General features: G+C 36.7%; 1 protein-coding gene across 5 annotated transcripts in view; it reads left to right on the top strand.

The window, feature by feature from the left end:
- Positions 1-19,280, top strand: part of KCNK2 (potassium two pore domain channel subfamily K member 2) — a 214,120-nt gene that overhangs the window by 144,415 nt on the left and 50,425 nt on the right. For all 5 annotated transcript variants that reach the window (XM_032289229.1, XM_032289231.1, XM_032289228.1 and 2 more), the window contains exons 4-5: positions 6,483-6,643; positions 9,327-9,513. In XM_032289229.1, coding sequence (XP_032145120.1) covers positions 6,483-6,643; positions 9,327-9,513 — 348 coding nt within the window. The remainder of the gene's footprint in view (positions 1-6,482; positions 6,644-9,326; positions 9,514-19,280) is intronic.

The raw sequence follows: 19,280 nt of genomic DNA on the forward strand, positions 1-19,280 counted from the left end.
TCTTGAGTTAATTTTTGTGTAAGGTATAAGGAAGGGGTCTAGTGTCAGTTTTCTGTGTATGGCTGGCCAGTTTTCCCAACATCATTTATTAAATAGAAATCCTTTCCCCATTGCTTTTTTTCTTTTCTTTTCTTTTTTTTTTTTTTTTTTTTGGTCAGGTTTGTCAAATGTCCGATGGCTGTAAATGTGTGGCATTACTTCTGAGGCCTCTGTTCTGTTGCATTGGTCTATATATCTGTTTTGGTATCAGGACCATGGTGTTTTGGTTACTGTAACCTTGTAGTATAGTTTGAAGTCAGGTGGCATGATGCCTCTAACTTTGTTCTTTTTGCTTAGGATTGTATTGGCTATATGGGCTCTTTTGTGGTTCTATTTGAAATTTAAAGTAGTTTTTTCTAATTATGTGAAGAAAGTCAATGGTAGCTTGATGGGGATAGCACTGAATCTATAAATTACTTTGGGCAGTATGGCCATTTTTATGATGTTGATTATTCCTATTCATGAGCATGGAATGTTTTTCCATTTGTTTGTGTTCTCTCTTATTTCCTTGAGTAGTGGTTTGCTGTTGTCCTTGAAGAGGTCCTTCTAATCTCTTGTAAGTTGTATTCATAGACTTTATTCTCTTTGTAGCGATTCTGAATGGGAGTTCACTCATGATTCAGCTCTCTATTATTGGTATATAGGATGCTTGCTATTTTTGCACATTGATTTTGTATCCTGAGACTTTGCTGCAGTTGCTTATCAGCTTAAGGAGATTTTGGGCTTAGATGATGGGGTTTTCTAAATATATAATCATGTCATCTACAAACAGAGACAATTTGACTTCCTCTCTTTTTATTTGAATACCCTTTATTTCTTTCTCTTGCCTGATTGCCCTGGCCAGAATTTCCAATACTATGTTGAATAGGAGTGGTAAGAGAGGGCACCTTGTCTTGTGCTGGTTTTCAAAGGGAATGCTTCCAGCTTTTGGCCATTCAGTATGATGTTGGCTGTGGGTTTGTCATAAAGAGCTCTTATAATTTTGAGAAACATTCCATCAATACCTGGTTTATTGAGTTTTTAGTAAGAGAGGGTGTTGAATTTTATCAAAGGCCGTTTCTGCATCTATTGAGATAATCATGTGGTTTTTATCATTGGTTCCGTTTATGTGATGGATTACGTTTATTGATTTGTGTATGTTGAACCAGCCTTGCATCCCAGGGGTGAAGCCCACTTGATCATGATGGATAAACTTTTTGAAGTGCTGCTGGATTCAGTTCTCCAGTATTTCATTGAGGATTTTTGCATTGATGTTCATCAGGGATATTGGCCTGAAATTTTCTTTTTTTGTTGTTGTGTTTCTGCCAGATTTTGGTAACAGGGTGACGCTGGCCTCATAAAATGAGTTAGGGAGGAGTTGCTCTTTTTCTGTTGTTTGGAATAATTTCAGAAGGAATGGTACCAGCTCCTCTTTGTACCTCTGGTAGAATTCGGCTGTGAATCCATCTCGTCCTGGGCTTCTTTTTGATTGGTAGGCTATTAATTACTGCCTCAATTTCAGAACTTGTTATTGATCTACTCAGGGATTTGACTTCTTTTTGGTTTAGTCTTGGGAGGGTGTATGTGTCCAGGAATTTATCCATTTCTTCTAAATTTTCTAGCTTATTTGCATAGAGGTCTTTATAGTATTTTCTAGCGGTAGTTTGTGTTTCTATGAGATCAGTAGTGATCTCCTCTTTATCATTTTTATTGTGTCTATTTGATTCTTCTCTCTTTCTTTTTTATTAGTTTAGCTAGCCATCTATCTATTTGTTAATCTTTTCAAAAAACCAGCTCCTGGATTCATTGACTTTTTGAAGTTTTTTTTTGTGTGTGTCCCTAACTCCTTTAGTTCTGCTCTGGTCTTATTTCTTGTCTTCTGCTAGCTTTTGAATTTGTTTGCTCATGTTTCTCTAGTTCTTTTAATTGTAATGTTAGGCTGTTGATTTTAGATCTTTCCCACTTTCTCCTGTGGGCATTTAGCTCTATAAATTTCCCTCTAAACGCTGCTTTAGTTGTGTCCCAGAGATTCTGTTATGTTGTGTCTTTGCTCTCATTGGTTTCAAAGAACTTATTTATTTCAACCTTAATTTCACTATTTGTGCCACCTGGATAACTTCTACTAAGATTCAGCTCACAAATTCAGGGCCACTTATTGTGTGCAGCATGTCTCATTCTTAAATCTTGTGCATCAAGAATATTCTGTACTTTCTGTAGCACACACTTATCACACGTTTGTGTCAGTCTCTTGCATGTGTCCTCACTGGATTGTCAACTTGAGAGATTATGTCTGTTTACTTCACAGCTGCAGCCCCAGTGCTTACCAGAGTGCCTGGCAAATAGTATGTCCTTAATAAAATATTTTGAATGTATGAATGAATAATTGTAATCCATGGCAAAAGCAGATATTAGAAAACCTACTTTTGTTATGCACGTATATTTGCCCACTGATTCATAACTACTTTGTATTATAAGGAATCCTAGAAGACCATCAGGCCAAAGTATTAAATATTGCAAGTGACTATATGGCTTCTTTCTGACTCTTACAGTCATTTATTCTATTTTGGCTGAAGTTACTTTAGCATGAGTTCAATTTCCATAGTTTGCACAAATTGCTTTTGTTCTTTCCCTTGAAGCATCAGAATAGGTGCGTTTCCTTTTCCATGTTTTAATCATTCACATAGTTGGGATAAGCTAGCCTGCCTGTTTTTACTCTCACCCTTCTTTTTTTTAGCACAAACACCTCCAATCCATTCAACTTTTACATGTGAAAAGTTGCCTTAGTATACAGCATGCTGTTTTGCCAATGTCCCTTATAAAGAATGGCATTCATAATTTGACAAAACATTCAGAACACAGTGGAAGAACAACGTGTAATCATGACCGCATTAATTTGGCTATTAAATAGTTTGCATACTGATGAGGCAAAATACATTGATCCTCTAATCTTTGCTTCTACCAATATTATTAATAGTTATTATAATAATTATCAGTATATCTAACATATATTGAGCACATATAGTATAATAGACTAAGCATGTTTCACATAGTACCTTATTTGGTACTTAAAGCTCAATGAAGTACGCAATAACAATATGCCCTTTTAACAGATGAGGAAATAATTTGCTCAGGGTCATATAACTAAGGAATGATGGTTCTAGGAGTGGCCATAATATACTGCTAAACTCTTACTAGGTTTTGTCTTGACTGATATTTTTCAATCAGTTAATTTTAGGCTCCAAAGTAAAATGGGTTTAAACAATGTGATGTATGATTACCTTATTGTAAACCTGTAGATTTTCTGTTAGATAATCGATATCTAACATCTTAAAAAACTTTGGTAAATTTAGAGATTGAATTCCTTGTTTATATAAACATGCATTTACCTCACATCACCAAAAAGTTGCATTGAGATGACAGAAACATAGAAAAATAATTTTTAAAAATTTCCATGTTGTGTTCGAGGGCATGGAAAGTATTGTGAGGGACACAACAGGAGTGGATTTGGGGATGCTATGAAGCATATAGATTCAGAGGGACCATGAACTCTTTTTGAGTTGAGGAACTCACATCCCCCATAGAAGCAAAACAGTATTCCAAAAAGAAAAATTTCCCCGGAGAATTTCATAGTTGCCAAATAAAAAGCAGAAGGCGTTCCAAGAGCTGTCAGCCTATAAATTAGTTCAAGTTCTGTGGAACCACTAATCCTAACTTTTGGTAGCTGCCTCCAGTCTTCGCCTCTAGAATCAGGCTGTGTTTTCCAAACAGAGCTGTGTTACAGGTATTCCCAGAGCAGGCAGCAGGCCTGAGAAACAGTGAGGCAGCTGTGCACTGGTGACTGGTTTGAGAATTGGAAGAACCTATCCCCAGAAATCCTGTGTAATGCACACCTACATGAAAGTCCAGACTCCAGTCTCCCCTACTTCACCAGCACTACTTCAGCAAGGGCTCCTTGAACCAGAATCTTCCATACACCATCAGAACAATTGTGATTCCCACTGAGGCTAGAAAATAAATTTCTGCTACAAATAGCAACCAATCTAGCATTGTGTTGTGTTTACAAGTATGAGGATATGACCAGGAATTCTCAGTTTCTTGTAGAAATTGTCCTGAAGTAAAAAAAGTATAGGATTTCTCTCAAGGAAATGAGTTAATACATGGTTCAACACTGAAAAGGAAATTAATGTAATTATTATTTCATGGCATAAACACAGGCTAATGGAAAAAAAGTCAAAGTTCTTGAACATTAGATACATTAGACACAATCCCTCAGTAGATGAGTTGACTAGCAGTGAACATTGAACTGACTAACTGTTTGAGTAGGAGGAAGAGAAAGATAGAATTTTATAGGGAAAAAATATATGGGTTAAAATGACTAAACATTAGCTCACCCTCACTCCATGGGTTTTTTTGTTTTTTGGTTTTTTTGTTTGTATCAAACAGATAGAACATCCATATTCTTTTCAAGTAACAATGAAACGAATACAAAAATTGACTGTAATAAAGCCACAAAGAAAATCTCAATGGATTCCAAAAAGTAAAAATCACACAGCCCATAATCTTTGACTACATTAGTCATTAAACTAAGAAGTAATAACAACAACAAAAAAATCCCAAAATAACTTCTCACATTTTTAAGAGAGAACTAAAATCAAAGTTCCAAATTAATTTAATATGAATGGCAGTAAGAGGTTTGCTGATCAAAAGCGGTACTCTATGTAGTTCTAGAAGTACCTCCTTTAACCCAGACATATAGGTGTATACAGTACTTCTGCTGTTAAAAGTAAGTGAAGTTGAGATACTTGAATAGTAACAAGTAGATATCCTTGTACAAAACTTGAAAGGCTTCAAGATCTTCAACACTTTAAATAAGTTTGATAATTTTAAGTTTTTAGATATTGCTTTTTGGTAAATACTTGAATACAAAGATTTTAAAGTTGCTATTTAATCTTCAAATAACTTAAGCATATCTCTTAAATTAAGGCAATATAGTCTTCTCAGTGTGTTCTGAATGATAAAAGCTTTGTAGTAAACAGGATTATCAGCAATAGAGAGCTAGAAGTAAGTTTAATGTACCAAAAGCAATTGCAACCAAAGCCAAAATTGACAAATGAGATCTAATTAAACCAAAGAGCTTCTTCACAACAAAAGAAACTATCATTAGAGTGAACAGGCAACCTACAGAATGGGAGAAAATTCTTCCAATCTACCCATTTGATAGAAGTCTAATATCCAGAATCTACAGGGAACTTAAATAAATTTATAACAACAACAAAAAAACAACCCCATCAAAAAGTGGGCAAAGGATATGCACAGATACTTCCCAAAAGAAGACATTTATGTGGCCAACAAACATATGAAAAAAAGCTCAGTATCACTGATCATTAGACAAATGCAAATCAAAAGCACAATGAGATACCATCTCATGCTAGTCAGAATGACGACTATTAAAAAGTCAAGAAACAGTAGATGCTGGAGAGGCTGTGGAGAAATAGGAACACTTTTACACTGTTGGTGGGAATGTAAATTAGTTCAACCATTGTGGAAGACAGCGTGGCAATTCCTCAAGGATGTAGAACCAGAAAAGCCATTTGACCCAGCAATCCCATTACTGGGTATCTACCCAAGGAATATAAATCATTCTACTATAAAAATGCTTGCACACCTATGTTTATTGCAGCACTATTTACATTATTAAAGTAATGAAACCAACCCAAATGCCCAACAATGATAGACTGGATAAAGAAAATGTAGTACATATACACCATGGAATACTATGCAGCCATAAAAAAGGAATGAGATCATGTCCTTTGCAGGGACACAGATGAAGCTGAAAGCCATCATACTCAGCAAACTAACACAGGAACAGAAAATCAAACATGGCATGTTCTCCTTCATAAGTGGGAGTTGAACGGTGAGAACACATGGACACAGGGAGGGTAAAAACACATACTGGGGCCAGTCAGATGGTTGTGGCAAGGGGTGGGAGAGCTTTAGGACAAATATTGAATACATCCACAGGTTAAAACCTAGATGATGGGCTGACAGGTGCAGCCAACCACCGTGGCACACGTAAACCTATGCAACAAGCCCACCCATTCTGCAGCTGTATCCCAGAATTTGAAGTAAAGAAAAAAAGTAAAAAGAAATAAGTTTAATGAAAATATTATTATTTTGAAATAACAATGAATAATAATGAAAATATTATTGCATGTGTTATCACCTTAGTTTTCATCATCTTAATCAGAGTGTAATTGGAATATTAACTATACTTTGTATATTTTTGAAATATTTCTTATATATCTTATCTTAGAACATATTAAAAGTATGTAGTACAAATGGATTCTTAACTAGTCGAAATCAGTGATTGATATATTGCAATATTTAGAAGTTTCTGAATCAATCTTGAGTTCATGTTTTAAACAACTATTACTCATTTATAAACAATGTGATTTTTTTTAAAGGATTTGGAAACATCTCACCACGCACAGAAGGCGGGAAAATATTCTGTATCATCTATGCCTTACTGGGAATTCCCCTCTTTGGTTTTCTCTTGGCTGGAGTTGGAGATCAACTAGGCACCATATTTGGAAAAGGAATTGCCAAAGTGGAAGATACATTTATTGTGAGTATGATAGATATTTAACTACATACATTTATTGTTTGATTAAAAAAAATTATACCTTTTCTATTACCTCAGATACAATTAGACATTCAATTATTAGGGTTTCCATAACAATTTATATGCATCTCTATTAGCATGTAACTCATTGCATTTTAATTATGTTTATACTTAATCTGTATCAATAAATTAATGCACGAGAAAAATTCAAAAATATGACAGAAAAAAGTAGAAATTCAACAGTCTTAGATTCAAATTTCTTTCCTTCCTTCCCCTTCCTTCTCTTCCTTTCTCTTTCTCCTTCCTTCCCTTCCCTTCCCTCCCTCCCTCCCTCCCTTCCTTCCTTCCTTCTCTCTCTCTCTCTCTCTCTTTTCACAGAGTCTCACTCTGTTGCCTAGGCTGGAGTGCAATGGCGCAGTCTGGGCACACTGCAACCTCTGCCTCTAGGGTTCAACCTCTGTTTGCCGGGTTCAACCTATTCTCCTGCTTCAGCCTCCTGAGTAGCTGGGACTACAGGTGCCTGCCACCATGCCCAGCTAATTTTTGTATTTTTAGTAGAGACGGGGTTTCACCATATTGGCCAGGCTGATCTCAAACTCCTGACCTTGTGATCCACCTGCCTCAGCCTCCCAAAGTGCTGGGATTACAGGCATGAGCCACCGTGCCCAGCCAGATTCAAATTTCACATGTAGTGTCTCCTAGCTATATTCTCTTAAACTGGTTATTATCCCTTCAAACCTAATTTTCTTATTTGTGTAACTTCAATAATGGTACTAGGGAGGGATTGCCCTGAGGGTTGGCAGCAATATAAATTTAATCTTAAAGTAAGTAGTAAATGACTGACAGTACTATATTATATTAAAATTTGCTTTGGTACCCTTATAAAGCCCCTTTAGGAAAGATGTAATCTAGAGAGCAAACATAATAAAGATGATCATATAACTTAATTCAGTAATGCCACTGATAGAAATATATCTACACAATGTAGAACCAAAGGTGTAGTACACACGAAGATCTTCAAGGTAGTCAACAACAAAATGCAAATGGTTTTGTTAAATTTTAAGTGACAAATGATAATACTCCTATGATTATAAGCTTATGTTCTTGGAAGAAAATTATGGAAAAGTAGTTGTTTCTGTTAGAGGGTGAGATTATAAAGGATTTGTTACTTCTAGCACCACTATTGCAAATAAATCTTGTTCATCATTTAGTAATGTTTTATACTTTCACACAAAGTGCAATAAAATATTTACATTTAACTCCACTGATGAAATAAAATATTGAGCATTGTTTTCTCAATTTGGAGTATAGTTCCAGTTTTAGCACTAGTCATGTTTCAGATTTAAGATCAAAGTTAGATCTCAAACATTTTCACTATTCAAGTGGAATAACACAGTTATTCCAAAATTCGAGTTTCATTCTTTTTTTTTTTTTGGTATTGTACTTTTATTTAAAAGAATCCTCTGTTTATGTTAATCAAGAGGGCAGATTAGTGGCATAAACATGGTAATGTTAAATTCTTCATTTATTCATTGAATACATTTTTTAGTGCCTCCTAGATGCTAGGTAATGTTTTTTATGTTGCATATACAACAGTGCATAAAAAAACAAATTCCATGCCCTCATGGTGATGACATTTCAGTAAGCATGGTTCAGTGTTTGGTACCAAGCACTTTTCTATAATGTTTATAAACAGGAAGTCATTTAACTCTCACGTGTAAGATGAGGATGGTTGAGTAGAGGAATGCCTGTATACCCTTTCTGTTCTGTGATTTCATAGGTCTTTATTTCTAAAAATTCTCAAGCTCTAATATTCAGCGATTTTGATATGGTGTGGTTTGTGACCTATATTCTTTACAGTAGATAGGACAGATCCAGTCAGATTTAAAATATCTAGTAACTAACCTCAAATGGAAAGTTGGATATAAACTGTTGTATATATACCAACTTCATTTAATATATTACACTCTAGAGTTTTTTTTTTTTTTTACTGGAGAAGAAGATTTTTAAAAAATGGGTATTCCGATGACAGCTATGGCCTAGGAATATTGAAGACTTATCCTTACCTGTTGATCATGTAGCTTTGTTAGTTGTACAATTTAATATCATAGAACAGAGAAAGAATTCACCTGGTTCATGTTGGAATCAAACTGTGGAGGTTAAGCTCTAATCAATTAAATTAATGATAGGAAAAAGTGATGGAAGTGACAGAAAAAAAGTCTTTATGAAATTAATGTTTATCAATGAACAATTATAAATACTTAATTCTTGTTTCAGTGTCTCTATTTTCATATGGTTCTGTGTTGTATTTGGCCTGCAATCAGTTGTATATATGACTATAGAGTAGAAACATTTCAAAAGCACTTCCTGTAAATAATAATGATGCAAACCTAAAATTGCATTCTCAGGGCAAATGTAATTTACCCTCAAAAGAATTTTACCTGTTATAAAGCTGTGTGAGGATAAAGTACCATCATTATTAGCATTGATTTTTTTATTATTGATGATACCTAATTTTCATAAAGACAATTGAAAACTAAGTATAAAAGAAAATAAAATAACATGCTTATGTGCTAATTTGCTCATTACAGTTTATAGGTTAAATTTGAGTATGCAAGTAATTTCTCTCTCTGTGTCTCTCTCTCTCCATATATTATACACATACACCTTTCTGTCTCATCCCTAGAAGTGGAATGTTAGTCAGACCAAGATTCGCATCATCTCAACAATCATATTTATACTATTTGGCTGTGTACTCTTTGTGGCTCTGCCCGCGATCATATTCAAACACATAGAAGGCTGGAGTGCCCTGGACGCCATTTATTTTGTGGTTATCACTCTAACAACTATTGGATTTGGTGACTACGTTGCAGGTAAGCTTTTCCTGGCACCCATGTTACTCTCCTAACAGGGGTTTATTAGTTAGATTTTTCACTTAGGTTTGTAACAAAACACAAGGGCTGTTTGAGTTTTCTAGGGCTGCCATAACCAAGTACCCATAAAGTGGGTGGCTTTAAACAAAACAAATTTATTGTCTCACAGAAGTTAGAAATCAAGGTGCCAGCAGGACCATGATCCCTCTCAGACTCAGCAGAATTTTTCTTAGCCTCTCCCTAATTTCTGGTAGAGGCCATCAGTCCTTGGCAATTCTTGGCTTGCAGCTGCATCCCTTCCCATCTCCACCTCCTTCAACACGTTTTTCTTCTTGTGTTTGTCTCTGCAGCCAAATTCCCTTCTGTTTATAAGCATACCAGTCAAATTGTACTAGAGGCCCATCCTACCCAAGTATACCATAACCACATCTTAATTACGTGTACAAGAACCTTCTATTTTATTTATTGATTTAGAGAGAGAGTCTTGCTCTGTCACCCAGGCTGGAATGCACTGGCACAATCTTGGCTCACTGCAACCTCTGCCTCCTGAGTTCGAGCAGTTCTCCTGTCTCAGCCTCCCAAGTAGCTGGGGTTACAGGCCTGCGCCACCAGGCCCAGATAATTTATGTATTTATAGGAGAGACAGGGGTTTCACCATGTTGATCAGGCTGGTCTTGAACTCTTGACCTTAGGTGATCCACCTGCCTCAGCCTCCAAAAGTACTAGGATTATAGGCACAAGCCACTACGCCTGGCCTAAGAACCTTATTTGAAAATAAGGTTACATTCTGAGGTACTGTGAATTAGGACTTCAGCATATCTTGGAGGACACAGTCATAACAGTGGCAAAGACAAATAGTGACTCTGTGACACTGGAGGTGTATGGAAAGGTGGAGTTGAATATTTATTTTTTTATTTAATGAAAGATATGTAACCACTGGTTGTTCAGAATTTTATATTTCCACCCTAATATTTGAAACCAAGTATCTTCCTCTGAATTTTTTTGTTTTGTTTAGCACATATTTTGATTTTTTTCTTAAATGATTTCAACTTTTATTTTAGGTTTGGTGGTACATGTGCAGGTTTGTTACCCGGGTATATTGTGTGATGATGAGGTTTGGGGTAAGACTGATGCCATCACCCAGGTACTGAGCATAGTACCCAATTGTTGGTTTTTCAACCCTTGCCCCCCTCCCTCCCTTCCCACTCTGGTAGTCTCCAGTATCCGTTGTTGCCATCTTTATGTCCATGAGTACCCATTGTTTAGCTCCTACTTATAAGTGAGAACAGGTGGTATTTGGTTTTCTGTTCTTCCATTAATTCACTTAGGATAATGGTCTCCAGTTGCTTCCATGTTGCTGCAAAGGACACGATTTTGTTCTCTTTTATGGCTACGAAGTGTTCCATGGTGTGTATATACCACATTTTCTTTACCTAATCCACCATTGATGGGCACTTAGATTGATTCCATGCCCTGGCTATTGTGAATAGTGCTGTGGTAAACATATGTGTCTATATGACTTTTTGTTAGAAAGAATTATTTTCCTTTGCATATATAGCCAGTAATGGGATTGCTGTGCTGAATGGTGGTTCTGTTTTAAATTCTTTGAAAATCTCCAAACTGATTTCCACAGAGGCTGACCTAATTTTCTATTCCATGATCAGTGCATAAGCATGTCCTTTTCTACAGCCTTACCAGCATTATTATTTTATTACTTTTTAATAATAGCCACTCTAAGTGGTATAAGATCATATCTCATTGTGGTTTTGATTTGCAATTCTCTGATGATTAGCGATGTGAGGCATTTTTTCATACATTTGTTAGCAACTTGTATGTCTTCTTTTGAGAAGTGTCTGTTCATGTCCTTTGCCCACTTTTTTTCTTCAACTTTGATTTTAAGTCCAGGGGTACATGTGCAGGATGTGAAGGTTTGTTATATAGGTAAAAGTGTGCCATTGTGGTTTGCTGCACAGATGAACCCATCACCTAGATATCACGCCCAGCATCCATTAGCTATTCTTCCTGTTGTTTTCCCACCCCTGCACCCCCAACAGACCCCAGTGTATGTTATTCCCCACAATGTGTCCACATGTTCTCATCAATCAGCTCCTACTTATAAGTGAGAAAATGTGGTGTTTGGTTTTCTGTTCTTGTGTTAGTTTGCTGAGGATAATGGCTTCCTGTTCCATCCATGTCCCTGTAAAGGATATGACCCCATTCCTTTTTATGGCTTCATAATATTTTATGATATATATGTACCAAGTTTTCTTTATCCAGTCTATCATTGATGGGCACTTGGGTTGATTTCATGTCTTTGCTATTGTGAATAGTGCTGCAATGAAAATATGTGTGCATGTATCTTTATAATAGAATGATTTATATTTCTTTGGGTATATACTGAGTAATGGGATTGCTGGGTCAAGTTGTATTTCTGGTTCTAGGTCTTTGAGGAATCATCACACTATATTCCACAATGGTTGAACTACTTTACATTTCCACCAACAGTCTAAAAGCATTTTTATTTCTCTACAGCCTTGCCAGCGTCAGTTGTTTCTTAAATTTTTAATGATAGTTATTCTGACTGGCATAAGACGGTATCTCATTGTAGTTTTGATTTGCATTTCTCTAATGATCGTTGATGTTGAGCTTTTTTTCATATGTTTCTTGGCCACATGAATGTCTTTTTTTGATAAGTGTCTGTTCCTTTGTCCACTTTTTAGTGCCTTGCCCACTTTTTTTTTTTTTTTTGAGACAGAGTTTCGCTCTTGTTACCCAGGCTGGAGTGCAGTGACGCGATCTCGGCTCACTGTAACCTCCGCCTCCTGGGTTCAGGCAATTCTCCTGCCTCGGCCTCCTGAGTAGCTGGGATTACAGGCACGCGCCACCATGCCCAGCTAATTTTTTGTAGTTTTAGTAGAGACGGGGTTTCACCATGTTGACCAGGATGGTCTTGATCTCTTGACCTTGTGATCCACCCGCCTCGGCCTCCCACAGTGCTGGGATTACAGGCTTGAGCCACCGCGCCCGGCCATGCCTTGCCTACTTTTTAATCGTGTTGTTTTTTGCTTATTGATTTGTTTAAATTCCTTTAAGATTCTGGAAATTGAACCTTTGTCAGAAGCATAGGTTATAATTATTTTCTCCAATTCTATAGGTTGTCTGTTTCTGTTGATAGTTTCTTTTGCTGTGCAGAAGCACTTAAGTTTAATGAGGTCCTATTTGTCAATTTTTATTTTAGTTGAAATTGCTTTTGAGGACATAGTCACAAATTCTTTCCCAATGCTGACATCCAGAATAGTGTTTACTAGATTTTCTTCTAGGATTCTTATAGTTCGAAGTCTTACATTTAAATATTTAATCCATCTTGAGTTAATTTTTGTATATGGTGAAAGCTTTTGTATATGGTGAAGAGGAGTCCCTCCTCTTCAATTTTTGGGAATAGTTTTAGTAGGATTTGTATCAGGTCTTCTTTGTTTATCTGGTAGAATCTGAGTGAGAATTAACCTGATCCAGGGATTCCTTTGGTTGGTAGATTTTTAAATTACTGTTTCCATTTTGGAAGTCAATATTGGTCTGTTCTGGGTTTTAATTTATTCCTGATTCAATCTCAGCAGATTGTGTGTTTGCAGGAATTTATTATTTCCTCTCTATTTTTTAATTTGCATGCATAGAGATGTTCATGATAGTCTCTGAGAATCTTTTTACTTCTGTGGGACCAGTTGTAATGTCACCTTTGTCATTTCTGATTGTGTTTATTTGGATCTTCTCTCTCTCTCTCTCTCTCTTTTTTTTTTTTTTTTTGGTTAATCTAGTTAGCTGTTTATTGATCTTGCTTATCCTTTCAAATAACCAACTTTTGGTTTTGTTAATTATTTGTACATATTTTTGAGTCTCAGTTTCATTCAGTTTTGCTCTGATTTTATTATTTTATTTGTTTCCTGTTCTAATTTTAGTCACTTCTTCCAGCTTTGGAGTTAGTTTCTTCTTGTTTGTCTAGTTCCTTTAGGTTTGATGTTAGATCTTTAATTTGAGATCTTTCTAATTTTTTGAGGTAGGCATTTGGTAATATAAACTTTCCTCTTAACACGGCTTTTGTCGCATCACAGAGATTTTGTTATGTTGTTTCTGTTTCATTTATCTCAAAGAATCTGGGTGCTCTAATGTTAGGTGCATATATATTTAGGATAGTTAAGTCTTCTTGTTGAATTAAACCCTTTATCATTGTGTAATACCTTTCTTTGTCTTTTTTTATGGTTGTTGGCTGAAAGTCTGTTTTATCTGACATACAATAGTGACCTCTACACTTTTTCATGTTCTGTTTGTGTGATAGATCTTTCTTGAATATTTTGCTTTGTGCCAAAGGATGTCTTTATCTGTGAGATGGGTCTCTTGAAGTCAGCAGATAGATAGGTCTTGGTTTTTAATTCAACTTGCCATTCTGTGCCTTTTAAGTGGGGCCATTTAGACCATTTACATTCAAGGTTAATAATTATATGCCAGGCTTTGATCCAATTATGAAGTTGTTAATTGGTTGCTTTGTTGTTTCTACTTTGTGGTTTCTTTACAGGGTCTGTGGGCTATATACTTAAGTGTGTTTTGTGGTAGCAGGTATCATTTCTTTTTTCCATGTTTAGAACTTCCTTAAGTATCTCCTGTAATGTTAATGTAGTGGTAACAAATTCCCTTAATGCTTGCTTGTCTGGAAAAATATTTTATTTCTTCTTTGCTTCTGAAGCTTAGATTGGTGGAATGTAAAATTACTGGTTGGAATTTCTTTTATTTAAAAATGCTGAAAATAAGCCCCTAATCTTTCCTGGCTTGTAAGGTTTGTGCTGAGAAGTCCACTATTAGTCTGATGGCATTCCCTTTACAGATGACTTGACCTTTGTCTGTAGTTGCCTTTAAGATTTTTTCTTTAGCACTGACCTCAGACACTCTGGTGACTATTTGCTTTGGTGATGTTTGTTTTGTGTAGTATCTCACAGGTGTTCTCTGGATTTCTTGTGTCTGAACGTCTACTTTTCTAGCAAGATTAGGGAACTATCATTAAATTATTTCTTCAAATATGTTTTCCAGGTTGTTTTCTATTTCTCTGTCTCTCTTGGGAATGCTAATAATTTGTAGATTTGGTCACTTTACATAATCCTATATTTCTCAAAGACTTTCTTTACTTTTTAAATTCTTTTTTCTTTATTTTTGTTTGACTGTGTTAGTTCAAAAGGTTAGAGTTCAGTGTCTGATATTCTTTATTCTGTTTGGTCCAGTCTGTTGGCAGAGCTTTCAATTTTATTTTGAAATTCCTTAATTGATTTTTTTCCATTTCAGAAGCTCTGATTGATTTATTTTAAGATGTTTCTCTCTTACATTTCCTGAATTGCTTTGGAAGTTTCTTTGTGTGGATTTTCAACTGTGTACTGGCTTTTGTTAAGCTTCCTTGCAATCCATGCTTTGAATTTTTTATCTGTCATTTCTAAGTTTCCATTTTGGTTAGGGGCCATTGCTGGGTAGCCATTGTGATCCTTTGGTGGTGTTACTACATTCAGATTTTTTCATGGTGCCTGAACTCTTGCACTGGCTCTTTCTCATCTGGAGACACTGCCACTTCTAATTGTTGTAATTATTTTTATGTGAACAGCATATTTTTATTTTTCTTTCTTTCCCTATAATATTATTATGTTCTTCTTTTCTTTCCTCCTCTCCCCTGCTTCTTACAGGGGGTGTGACTGTAAAGAATGCTGGGCAGGGTATTTTGACTTTCCTTCTATAGCCTTATGTACTTCTGTCAGCAGGTTTTATCTTGAGCTATGCTGACGATTTACAAGCCAGTAGATGGCACTTATGGGTAAGAGCCAGCTGTGGCCAATGAGGCTGGGTATGTACTTAATCCTTGTTTAATGGGAAAATATTTCTGTTGCATCAGGCAATGGGCTGATTTTTGGATTGCTCAGTGTTCTGAGCTCCCTGCTCAGCCAGGGGGAAACCAAGATAGGCAGGACTGGACTGGGCAGGTTTGCTTACAGGTCCCTTGATGGCAGATAAAAGCATCAGCACTGAGGGAGAATCCAGTGCATGGCCACTGAGTGCCTATGTAAAAGAAAAGAACATACTATCATAATAATATAACATAAAATAGTGTTTTAAGAGATAAATATCTTAAAATAAATCAAGTGTGCCTAAGCATGGAGCTGGGAAGCTCCTTGACCCCATGTTCTCTATACAGGGATGGGGCACATCTGAACTCCTAATCCAGGAGAGTAGTTGCCCCAGATACCTAGAGATCTACCTGGTTGTGCAGCGGAGAGTGCCCCCTGGAACCAAGATCTCTGCAAAGTAGGGGTGGGATGATTCAGGCTGCTGAACCAGGCAAACAGATGCTCTGAATGCCTGGAGATCTGCCTGGGTGTGGAGCAGAGAGGGCCCGGCTGCCCCGTGATCTATGCAGAGGAATGGTGAGGCTACTCAGGCTGCAGATTCAGGTGAGGAGGTGCTCCAAATGCCTGGAGCTCTGCCTAGGGTTGTAGCAGAGGGGTTTACTGCACAACAATCCATGTCCAGGAAGGGCTGGGCAGCTTAGGCTGCTGAACCAGGCAAGTGGGTACTCTGAGTGCCTGGAGTTCTCCATGGAGGTTCAGTGGAAAGGGCCCCACTGTACCACAATCTCAGGGGTACATGCTGGGCACTCAGTAATGACACATGCACACTGGTTCCAGGTCACCAATCTGCCCCTGGCTGTAAGTCTCCTTGCCCAGGAGAAACTGTAGCTGCAGCAGCTCTCCTCACCCCACCCTACCCAGGCCTGTGATGGAGGAGACCACAATTCTAGCACCTACTCCTGAGGCACATTCCACAGTTTTGGCTGTGGAAGCTCCTACCCCGCTCTAGAGCAAGCCACTCCAGTCTCTGGCCCAAAACTAAAATCCTGTGCAGGCACCCTATGAGGTCACCACAGAATTGCTGACTTTGCACTCATCCAGATTAAAAATGGCCTCCTGCTCTCTGTCCCAGGTCTGGGAAAATGCCTGCAGCTTTTCCCAGTGTCTTTCCCTCACTGTATCTCCAAGCCTCTCCCAAAGTTAGTTCCAGGGCTTGGGAGAAACAGCTTCTCTCCCTTGGCCTGGGTTGCTTGGATCACAGTGGAAAGGTGAGTCACAGAGGGAAGCTATCTGCCTCTCTTATTTCCTGAGGCTTCACTCATTTTTATCAGCCAGATGGTGTCATGGGGGCTATTTGCCATGTTCTCCTCCCCTGGATTCTAGGGTTTTCTTCATGATTCCAGAGAATTCTCATTTTCCTTCTTGAATTAAAGCTTACAGAGTTGATCTTTATGCACTATCCTGCTATTTCCAAGTGGCTGAAGCACACTAAAAGCCGTTAATTCTTTCTTCCATCTTGGGGAAAAAGCAATGAATTTATTATTATTATTATTATTATTATTATTATTTTAGTGGCAGAAGAATTCAGATTTAACTTACCTTTGCCCTCTTTACTTAGGCTCTTTTCTGCCTTAGTTTTAAAAACAGGGGCAAACTTCAGAAGAAGTTCTTGGCTACTTACAATATTTTTTTCTGTAAGATATTAACCTACTCAATTTTCAATTCCTAGGACAGCATTTTTTAACTTACCTAAAGTAGGTTATGTAGATCTATAAAGTGTCTACATTTTCCTACTCACAATTTAAAAATTTTTCCTCTTCTATAGTGTATGTTATTTCAACTGCCATTTGCTTTATTGTTGTATCTGTAAGGTCTTATGTGCCTATTAGTTCAGCTCTCTCTTTCCCAGTTATATTTCCCACAATTATTATTGTTCTAATTTTAAATCAAATACACAATGGTGATAAAAGTAAGTGTGCTCATCTATTATGGATCATTTTTTACCAGCTCCCATAAATCTAAATCATTCTCTTAAAAAAAAATTCAGTTCGAAATAGTAAAAAACTTGGTAAAAATTATAATAGGAATGTGTTATTAAAATTCTCAGAATAACCTCATTAGCTTAATTTAGTTTTAAAAGTTTTATACATTTTGGCTGTTTACTGTTCTTCCTTGGCCCAAATTTCTTACTTAAATATATTTAGAACAGAAAATACATTCTGAAGTTCTGTAAGATCTCAGAGAGGGCTAATGTTTATTTGTTTCTATTGATTTGTTAATTAAGGTTCAATGAGGCAAAGCCCCTTATGTCCATGAAAATGGGGATACTTCTATGAAGAAAGCTTCGCTTTTGGTCAAAAATACAGTGTACACCTCTCTGTACTGAATAGGGGCCCTGGGAAAGGAGGGTACATAACTCTGCTGAAGATCTTTTAGTTTTATAATTAGCAAAATGTGGAGAGGAGAATTTCAGACATTTATAACTCCATATAAGATAAGCTTGAGTCCTAAAATACTCATTTTTCTACCTCTTATTGAAGATGCATAATTGCCTTAAGTAGAAGTGGAAAGTTTGTTAATACAGGAGAAAGTGAGACACAGTGATAACAAAAAGTATACTTGTGGTGCATTAATCTTGGGCTGTCTTACCACTTTTTAAATATAACTAATAAGGCTTTATAGCAACTGTGGAATATATAGGTATTATATAACAGGTTCTAGATTTTCAGGCCTCATGTCATATGGTTTCAGCCTTATAGTGTATATGTTTGTATTAGTCCATTCTCATGCTGCTAATAAAGACATACCCAAGACTAGGTAATTTATAAAGGAAAGAAGTTTAATAGACTCTTAGTTCAGCATGACCGGGGAGGCCTCAGGAAACTTACAATCATGGCAGAAGGGGAAGCAAACATGTCCTTCTTCACATGGTGACAGGGAGAAGAAGGATGAGAACAAGTGAAGGGGAAGGCCCCTTATAAAACTATCAGATTGTGAGAACTTACCTTCATGAGAATAGCATGAGGGAAACTACCCCTGTGATTCAGCTACCTCCCACTGAGTCCTCTCATGACACGTGGGGATTATGGGAACTACAATTCAAGATGAGATGTGGGTGGGAACACAGCCCAAACCATATCAGTGTTATTTTGAACAACCAACATTGTTAATTCAGTATGTGGCCCTCATGATCTGAGACCAAAAAAAATACAAAAAGCATAAATAAAAATGAAAGTGGGTGGAGTGCTACACAATATTATATGTGTGACTATTGTATAAACTGGCTTAGGAAACAAATATTTTTACTTTATGGTTTTGTAGAAGAAAAAATTATTTTTAATTTACCTTATGAGAGCAACACTTTGAAATTGACTAGATTATGTAGATCTATTAGTAGCCACTCTCAATTGCTCAAGGATGGAAGTTCAATGAAAGTATCTCGTGTGTATCAATGTGGCCCTGAATTTAGAGTCATGGCATAGTATAGGAGAGTAGGAGAACAATAGATATGTACTAATAAGAATAATCAAATAAACAACTTTATTTTTTACTAGATTTTATTATATTGTTACCCATCTTCAAATCTCGTCTCTACTAAAAATACAAAAAATTAGCTGGGCACAGTGGCACGTGCCTGTAATCCCAGCTACTCGGGAGGCTGAGGCAGGAGAATTGCCTGAACCCAGGAGGCGGAGGCTGCGGTGAGCCGAGATCGCGCTATTGCACTCCAGCCTGGGTAAAAAGAGTGAAACTCCGTCTCAAAGAAAATAAAATAATAATAATAATAATCTTATTTTTATTTGACAGAGGAAAAATACAAAATTATAGAAATATACATTGATATTAATGAGCATAAGAACTTGATATGATTAATGTGACAGATGCTGAGTAAGA

This window comes from Sapajus apella, unplaced genomic scaffold, assembly GCF_009761245.1.
Source record: "Sapajus apella isolate SASKATOON/1434 unplaced genomic scaffold, GSC_monkey_1.0 scaffold22, whole genome shotgun sequence".
Classification (NCBI taxonomy): Eukaryota; Metazoa; Chordata; class Mammalia; order Primates; family Cebidae; genus Sapajus; species Sapajus apella.